The sequence below is a fragment of the Palaemon carinicauda genome, chromosome 21, assembly GCF_036898095.1.
Source record: "Palaemon carinicauda isolate YSFRI2023 chromosome 21, ASM3689809v2, whole genome shotgun sequence".
Classification (NCBI taxonomy): Eukaryota; Metazoa; Arthropoda; class Malacostraca; order Decapoda; family Palaemonidae; genus Palaemon; species Palaemon carinicauda.
This window is the reverse complement of record NC_090745.1, coordinates 46,570,999-46,580,998: the sequence shown is the minus strand read 5'-3', so window position 1 is coordinate 46,580,998 and position 10,000 is coordinate 46,570,999. Positions and strand designations below refer to the sequence as shown.

Below are 10,000 nucleotides of genomic sequence, written 5' to 3'. Positions count from 1 at the left end.
CAAATTTCAGATCCAAGTGAGTGATTTGGGTGAAAATAGAATAACAAAGCCATATCATGTAGCCAAATCCTGGGTGAAAGTTAAACTAAAAGATATCAATGATAATAAACCACAGTTTCTTACAAGTAGCAATGAAGTGCAAGTGCTGGAAAACTCACCTGTTGGAACTAGTTTGACAACTATAATAGCAAGAGATCCTGATAAAGAAGGGAATAGCAAAGTTCACTATAAAATAGACAAATTATCTAACAGATATAGACAGTTTTCTATTGATAGATCAGGAACTCTCAAAGTACAGAGGAACTTAGACCGAGAAGTTAATCCCTCCCACTTATTGAGAATTGTGGCAATGGATGATGAAGTGCCTCCAATGAGTGCCACCATGACGCTCACTGTTAAAGTTGCAGATATGAATGATAACTATCCAAGGTTTCTTGAAGATTACCGTCCAGTTTTACTTGAAAATGAACCTCCAAGAAAGGTTGCGGAAATTCTAGCAACAGACCTTGATGATGCAGCCATGAAAAATGGTCCCCCTTTCCACTTCTGGCTAGATCCAAAGGCATCATCTAATATCAAATCTTCCTTCAGAGTGGAAAACATTCCAAGGGGGTTGAATGAAGATGGCATGGCTGTTGTTTTTTCTCTTAGAGAGTTTGATCGTGAAGAACAAAAGGAGTACTTTGTTCCAATTGTTATTAAAGACTCTGGTGTCCCCTCCATGATGGGGACTTCAACACTTACAGTTACTATTGGAGATAAAAATGACCATCATATGGAACCTGGCAAAAAAACCATTCTGTTCTACAGTTACATGGGCCAGACACATGGGACGCCGGTTGGACGAGTGTATGTTGAAGACAAAGATGATTGGGATTTAAGTGAGAAGACATTTATTTGGGAAAAGTCTCCTCATCCTAACTTTAAACTTGAGGAAGATAGTGGTATGATTATAATGAAATATGTTCCAAGTAAAAGTTCATATCATCTTAATTTTCATGTGCATGATCGCAAGCATTCCCAGGTGAATGTGAAAGCTAGTGTTTTAGTGCAAGTTAGGCACATTCCAGAAGCAGCAGTGGAAAATGCAGGTTCTATTCGCATTGCAAATATGACAGATGCTGAATTTATAAGTCAGTGGGATTATAAGTCAAATAAACCTGTCCGTAGTAAAGCAGATCAACTGAGAGAGAAAATAGCGAAGTTATTTGGTTTGAAGATATATAGTGTGGATCTCTTTAGTATTCAAATGAAACAAGACAAGCCACCTGTGACTGATGTCTTCTTTTCCATTTATGATTCCCAATATTATCAGTCAGTGAAAATAAATGGGGTTGTTTTAAGACACAGAATAATGATAGAAAAAACAGTAGGAATTAGAATAATCATGGTTGGTATAAACGAATGTATGACTGAAAACCTATATTGTGATGGGTCATGTACAAATAGATTCGTAATTTCGAAAAATCAGTATTTGATAGATGCCAATAGAACTTCATTTGTCGGTGTTCATACCAATGTTGTACCTGAATGTGATTGTGGTGCTAGAAATTTTTCTACTGAAGTTTCATGCCGTCCAAATCCTTGTTTTAATCGTGGTCGATGTATTCAAGAGAAATACAGTGTACACTGCGAATGCTCAAATGAGTATGATGGACCACGATGCCAAATCCTAGCTAGATTGTTCTCCGGAAATGGTTTTGCTTGGTTCCATCCATTAGAAGTTTGCGAAAATACTCATATAAGTGTAGAATTTATATCACAAGAACCTGAAGGGTTAATATTCTATAATGGACCCATCACAACTCCAATAGCAAATGAGTTTGTTATATCAGACTTTATTGCTTTGGAACTGGAAAAGGGACAGTTAAGACTTTTATTAGACTTTGGATCAGGGACTCTACAACTAAAAGTGAACGTGACAACGAGCTTGAACGATAACAAGTGGCATAGAGCTGACATCTACTGGAATAAAGAGGTAATGATACTGAAGCAATTATTGTTGTCAAGAATGTTTGTTATGTATTCAGCTTTATATAACTTGAGCTTAACTAATGACTTTGAATAACAGTAGGTTAATAATACCCATTCAAATAATTTCAAAAAATTTCGAAATATCTGTTTTGATATAGTAATAATCTGCATAAATAATTTTAGGTACATTAACGTTTTTACCATACAAGTGAATGCCTAAGAAAATATGCATACACGTAATTTGAAAAATCTCTCTATCCTCCTTAAGAAATTAAGAGACTCAATAATTTATTATCAACGAAACTGCCTTTATTTCTTTGTTGACATCGATTCCAGTTATGAATGATTATACGTCAAAATTTAAGCAAGGTTACAACCCAACATTCTGCATCGTAATATTTCTCATAATATTCCAAATATGAGATGTTGCATTATTTCTTATCTTGCATAAATCTAAAATTGTTCATTTAAATTTTCTGAAATACATAAAATTCTTGAATTTTTTTATTTCCGTCTAGATCATGGATCGTAAACACTCTTTGTTCTTTGGTTAAAACTCTTATGGTGAGAAGTTATTTATAGTATTTCTAATGGGCTACAAACATAGCTGGAAAAGCAGGATGCTATGCAATACTAAGCTCCAACAAGGAAAGCAGCCCAACTGCGGCAGCTCATTTCTCGACCTGTTGCTCAACCTTGACCTTGACTTTTGACCCTGAAATGTATTCATTGGCGTGAATTTTCATACACTCAAATATAAAGCAAGTTTGATGTCTCTCTGACAACGATGTCCAATCTTATGGCTGATTACGTGAATTGAACATTTTGCATGACCGTAACCTTGACCTTTGACCTTAACCTTCCAAAATTTAGTAATTTCGAGCTTTTTATATAAAAGTTAATTCCTGCAATTTTCGTTACTCTACGGTTAAAATTGTGACTAGGAAGCTGCTCACAAACAAACCCACACACACACACATACACACAAACACACAAAGAGGGGCGAAAACATAACCTCCTTCCAACTCCGTTGGCGGAGGTAAATATATACACACATACTATTAACACTGATTAATATTCATAAGTAAATCTTTGAATGAAGAATTAAATTCATGCAAATGCAAAATTGGATGCTAATATACATGATAGCCATATTCTAGTTTAGAATCTAAGTAAAATTTCTCATAAAGCCTCTTCCTACTGTATTTTCCAAGAAACAAACCAAGTTATAGTGAGAGTTATAAAAATCTGCTAAGAATAAATATACAAATTAGAAATACTGTTGTTAGAATACATTGCTGATAGTAAATTTTATCAAACTTATATGACAATAACGTCTTCTTTATATTGTTTTATCCCTATCCAGATCAAATGTACACTTAAAACATCATACTAAATTTCAGGAGTTAGTATATATATAAAATATTACGTTTCCTGTTTAGGTCTTATCAATTTTTGTGTAACATACTATATAATATATATAATTTGTTGGACAGAAACTTACGGTCTATTAAATTTCTTATTCCTGATCTTGATATTAATCTTTGGCACCGTCGTTCAATTAGTTCATTATGCATGTTGCATAAGATTTTTCATAACTCTGACCATCCATTACATTCAGATCTCCCTGGACAATTCTATCCTGTTCGTGATACTAGGCAGGCAGTTAATTCTAATAACCAGGCCTTCCCCATCATGAGCCTCAATACTACAAAGTATTCTAGAAGTTTTATTCCAGCTGTTACCAAGTTGTGGAATGATCTTCCTAATCGTGTAGTTGAATCAGTAGAACTTCAAAAGTTCAAAGTTGGAGCAAACATTTTTATGTTGACCAGGCTGACATGAGTCTTTTTATAGTTTATATATGATATATCTGTTTTTGACGTTATTAATAGTTTATATAGGACATATCTGTTTTGACGCTGTTACTATTTTTAGAATGATATAATGTTAATTTACTCTCATCATCTATTTATTTTCTTATTTTCTTTCCTCACTGGGCTATTTTTCCTTATTGGAGCCCTTGGGCTTATAGCATCTTGCTTTTCCAACTAGGGTTGTAGCTTGGCTAGTAATAATAATAACAATAATAATAATAATAATAATAATAATAATAATAATAATAATAATAATAACAGGACCTTCTTTAAGTTATTACATTATTCAACTTAATTGTTCTTTAAAGCAGACTTACCATCCACAAATTACCTTTTTACAGGATGTAAAACTCTCTGTAGACCACTGCAAAGAAGTTGATCATCAGGAGCAAGAAAATAATAAAAAAGAAAAAGCTGATGTCTCCAGCTGCCGAGCTTCTGGTACCATCCCTCCATTCAACGAATACTTGAATATTAACAGCCCTCTCCAGGTAGGGGGTTTAGGTCATCCCCCCCTTCCGGCTGGGTCTTACAGATGGAACCACTTACCTCATGGTCATCACTTTAAAGGATGCATCAGGAACCTCATGGTGAATAGTCATTTTTATGATTTTGCCAACCCTGCTCTCCACAGTAATACAGAAAAGGGCTGCCCCTATTTTGATAAAGTGTGCACTACAAACGCTACTCTGGCTGGTTGTGGGCATAATGGCATCTGTGCTGGTTCTTTTACTCAACCTGTGTGCCTGTGTAATGCTGGATGGACAGGGGCAGCCTGTGATGAACAAACAATTCCAGCTTATTTTGAAAATCAGTCTTATGTTAAATATGCTTTATCATTTAAGCCTAGTTCTTTCCATACTGATATTCAATTGAGATTTCGAACTTGGGAAGAAGCTGGTGAACTTATACGAATTGCAAACCAACACAGTGGATTATATGGTATTCTGGAGATCAGAGATAATTGCTTACAATTTCGGTTTAATTTGAATGGGCCTAAATTAGAAGAAAACCATGTCCGTTTGTCTAAAGTAAACGTAAGTGATGGATTGTGGCATTTTGTGATGGTAAAACGTTATGGGGCAGTCGTTATCCTTACTATGGATGGTGGAGAAGGTCGTAATTATAATGAAACTTCATCACAGTCAAGCAATGAACTTATGGATATCAATCCTCAAGGAGGGGTTACTATTGGTGGCAGGGTCCAATTCTCTAGTATTGATGTTTTCACAGTACACAGTGATTACAATCATAGTAAGTGGAATACGTTCACGTAAACTCTTATATTAAATTTCTAAATATAATATAAAATTAAATACGAATCGAATATGCAAAACAAAACTGTAACTATCAGTGAATTACATTTCTTTTTTTCTTTTTATAGGTTGTCTAGATGATGTTAGAATAGAGGGCAAATCATTACCCCTTCCTCCATATCTCAGTGGTACTCAGTGGGCACAAGCCACTGCCTTCCATAATTTAGCCTCACACTGCATCTCGCGAGACCAGTGCCTTAATGTGAACTGCGTAGCTCCTTTTATTTGTAAAGATTTGTGGATGAGACATGAATGTGGGTAAGTCATACAAAGATTCTTTTATTCTTTTGCTATTCTTGAATTTCAGATTAAAGAAATAATGTTGTTGTTTTTTTTTGGAGTCAGCTTTAAATACCAATAAGCTTTCAAGGCTGGTAAAAATCATAAAACACACTTTCCTGTTTTAATTTTTTTAGCTTTATTAGTAAAGAAAATCTTGCTATTCTTGTACTGAAGATGTCCAGAGGGCAGCATTTTGACCAAAGACAATCGAGGTTGCCTGGATGAGGACGAGTGTCTGTCTGGACCCTGTGAGAACGGTGGCATTTGCAGTAATCAGCAGCCATCATATATCTGTCACTGCCCTGCAGGTTATTATGGAGACAACTGTGAACTAGTTCAAGAAGTTAGCCCATTGCAGCCAAGTTTGCCGGCGGTTGCTGCTATTATAGTCTGTGTTCTTATTGTCCTAGGTAAGATACTATTAGTTCTGTCAACAAAGTAATATTGTAAAAAATCTGAATGTTTGTACAAGATATATACTTTCTTTAACATCATTATTGTAGAATGCTCAAACTTTTCTTAGCAATATCCAAAACTGTGGAATGTATCATAAAAATAGACTATTACGTACACTTTTAAAGTAAGTTACTATAACACTTGTATAGTTCAAAGTTCATCTTACTCATACAATTTGATTCTGATATTAAAATACCAAGTTCTAAAGGTGATTTACTTTAGCTTCTAAAAAGATTTGTGACCATATTCCCTCCTACAGTATACTCAAGGCAACAAGAGAGGCCCGATACGAGAGGGTACCTGGTTTTAAAGAGATTCCCATATTGACAATACAGATCAATGGATTGTCTTCTTTCTACAACCCCAGTCCAAATCTCTCTCTCTCTCTCTCTCTCTCTCTCTCTCTCTCTCTCTCTCTCTCTCTCTCTCTCTCTGTTTTAATGTAAATCTACTTATATCCGTAATTGTATTCAAAATTATCTAACTTTTTTTCCATACCAAAATTGAGGTCAAATTCAATGCATGTCTTCTATATAAATGTTTCCTCTCTCCTCCCCCATCCTAAATGTGGTATATCAGCGGGGGACCGCCAACACTCATATACCAGATGCTACCGCTACAGATTCTGTGACACACACACACACACACACACACACACATTCTCTCGCATTGACTGTTCCTGTGCTTCAAGATCGCCATACAGCTACCACCATACCCAAGCAAAGGCATTTATCTATAACGTGGATAGATACTTCTTGGAAAAAAAGGCAGATAGAGAAAGTGAGAGAGAAATAATTTCGGAAATAAACTGATTCAAATAGAGAGAGAGAGAGAGAGAGAGAGAGAGAGAGAGAGAGAGAGAGAGAGAGAGAGAGAGAGAGAGAGAGAGAATCTGTGGAGACGTGGGTGGAATCCTTTTTAGACCAGGTGCTCTCTCCTACCGGCCCTTTCTCACTAAGTTGAATATAATCTTATTTATTACGAAAAACCATTACTTTAATCCAATTAGGTATAGTCCTATTCATTTCTTGGCAGAAAATCATTTAAAATCCTATAAATAAATCTTAATCTAGGCCACTGAATGCGAAGAACAACGCTGCTTTCTATGACTTATTTCCTCATCAAAACATACTGTAGTTCTGTTGCCATATTGGTTTTAGACAAGACTTGGTTCCTGTTCATTCATTCACAGTTATGATGGCAGTGCTAACCATCTGCTTCTGTCGAAAACGAAGACGACAGTTCACGAAGGACGAAGGAATCCGAGAAGGATCAGAGATGAGCACAAAGTTTAGAAGTGAAGGAAGCGGAGGAAGAGGTGCTGGGGAAGGGGAAGTAACCATCTTAGACCTCACTGCCTTAAGCTTCCCCAGTGTCTCCATCGTGACCAATGGGGGAACATTAATTCCTAAAATGAAGGGTAAATTTCACTACTTATCGTACTATTGTCCTCTGAAACACTGCAAACATTAAAAACCGTTACTAATTTAACTATGTTTAACCATCTCTCGATATTGAATGATATTTTTACAAATGTAGCATTCTATTATAGTTCTCCCTCACCCACAACATAAACTTTGGATTTTCTTATAGATTAGTCCACCTTCATTCAAGTCGATTGAATAAATATAATGAAAAATTTCATCAACATTTAAAGATACCAGCCTTTAATTTGCCAATGAAATTAAAGACGCTTTTACTCTTGCAATTGTTTTCTGAATGTTATTAAACTTTTGTTATCAAGAGCACTCCAGTAAGTAGGTTATGGCAGATATTATTAATTCATAACATGTATACCTAAATGTTTAATAATTAGTCTAATCTTAAGTAATCAATATATTTCACCAATAATATTAGTAAATTAATATATTTCACCGGTAATTCTATTTGCTTACCGAGGATACGGTCACGAATTTAGGCTTTATCGTATATACTAATCTTTCTAGCAGTGATGAACAGTTACTAGTTTTTAACGCTTGTTACAATATGAACACATCAAATGATCATATAATTAAAAAAAAACACCAATATTTTTCATCAAAACTTTATCATACTTTCCAAGTAATGTATTTTGAGATATTTATATAAAAGATGACACCAAAAACTCTAATAATCCTATGCAGATTCAAGGAAGTTATAACTACCTATTTAGAAAAAAAATATTTGACGAAACACAAAAAACATTTAATAAATGAAGAGTTAAAGATTTCCAGTTGAGGTAATATTTTCTCAAAAGACAAATTTATAATTGATATTAACCCCTCTTTACACTTGGTGCAAAAATAGAAGAAATAAGTTCACTCACCTACAATTTATATTTCACTTATGCAAAAAATCTGAGGCCCTTTGCGTCAATGGATGTAGGAGAAGACGATGATGATGGTAGAAAAGCACTCAGTTAACTAGGAGAGAGCGAATTATGGATATCAAAACAAAAGACTATAATCAGCAATTTATGCAAAAAAAATAAGTTCATTGTTCTTGTGAGGATTGGTTATAGTTTCTTGAACTCTAAACTCTAAGTATTGGTAGACGTACCAATGATATATTTGTGTGTATATATATATATATATATATATATATATATATATATATATATATATATATATATATATATATATATAAATATATATATATATATATATATATATATATATATATATAAATATATGTATATATATGGATATATATATATATATATATATATATATATATATATATATATATATATATATATATATATATATATATATATATATATATATATATATATATATATATTTATATATATATATATATTTCTATATAGCTATCTATCTATATATATATATATATATATATATATATATATATATATATATATATATATATATATATATATATATAGATAGATAGATAGATAGCTATATAGAAATATATATATATATATATATATATATATATATATATATATATATATATATATATATATATATATATATATATATAGATAGATAGATAGATAGATAGCTAGATAGAAATATATATATATATATATATATATATATATATATATATATATACATATATATATATTTATCTATATATATATATATTCATATGTATGTATGTATATATATATATATATATATATATATATATATATATATATATATATATATATATATATATATATATATATATATGTATATATATATATATATATATATATATATATATATATATATGTATATATATATATATATATATATATATATATATATATATATATATATATATATATATATATATATATATATGTGTGTGTATAGTAAAAGAAAATTTTGTTGGTATTGCAAGCGATGTGTGTGGCAAGAGGTTTATTGGAGGCAGCATGAGGAAGGACGGTGAATGGTGGAATGAAGGAGTGAAGGTAAAAGTGGAAGAGAAAAAGAGGGCTTTTGAAGAATGGTTGCGAGTAATAGTGTAGAAAAGTATGAAAAATATAGATGTGGAAGTAAAGTGCAAGGTAAGTAAGGAAAAGATGGCAGCTGACCTGAGGTGGGGTCAGGGATTGGGTCATTCATATGAAGAGAATAAGAAGAAGCTTTGGAAAGAACTGAAGAGAGTAAGAAAGGCTGGTTCAAGAATTGAAGAGACAGTGAAAGATGGAAATGGAAGGTTGTTAAAAGGTGAGGAGGCAAGGAATAGGTGGGCTGAATATTTTGAAAGTTTACTGAATGTTGAGGATAATAGGGAGGCAGATATAATTGCTGTTGCAGGTATTGAGGTGCCGATGATGGGAGAAGAGAATGAGAGAGAGATTACAAGAGAGGAAGTGAGGAGAGCACTAGATGAAACGAGAGCAGGAAAAGCATCTGGTATGGATGGTGTAAGAGCTGAGATGTTGAAGGAAGGGGGTGTGACTGTACTTGAATGGTTGGTGAGATTGTTTAATATGTGTTTTGTGTTGTCAATGGTACCAGTAGATTGGGTTTGTGTGTGTATTGTACCACTATACAAGGATAAGGGAGGTGTGCATGAGTGTTGTAATTTAAAGGGTATTAGTTTGTTGAGTGTAGTTGGAAAAGTGTATGGTAGAGTACTGATTAATAG

General features: G+C 33.0%; 1 protein-coding gene across 2 annotated transcripts in view; it reads left to right on the top strand.

Annotated features, from left to right (window-relative positions):
* Positions 1 to 10,000, top strand: part of LOC137614670 (neural-cadherin-like) — a 65,246-nt gene that overhangs the window by 49,814 nt on the left and 5,432 nt on the right. For both annotated transcript variants that reach the window (XM_068344359.1, XM_068344357.1), the window contains exons 7-11: positions 1 to 1,978; positions 4,193 to 5,105; positions 5,236 to 5,425; positions 5,624 to 5,859; positions 7,098 to 7,325. The exon at positions 1 to 1,978 is cut by the window's left edge and continues 295 nt beyond it. In XM_068344359.1, the coding sequence (XP_068200460.1) occupies positions 1 to 1,978; positions 4,193 to 5,105; positions 5,236 to 5,425; positions 5,624 to 5,859; positions 7,098 to 7,325 (3,545 nt within the window). The remainder of the gene's footprint in view (positions 1,979 to 4,192; positions 5,106 to 5,235; positions 5,426 to 5,623; positions 5,860 to 7,097; positions 7,326 to 10,000) is intronic.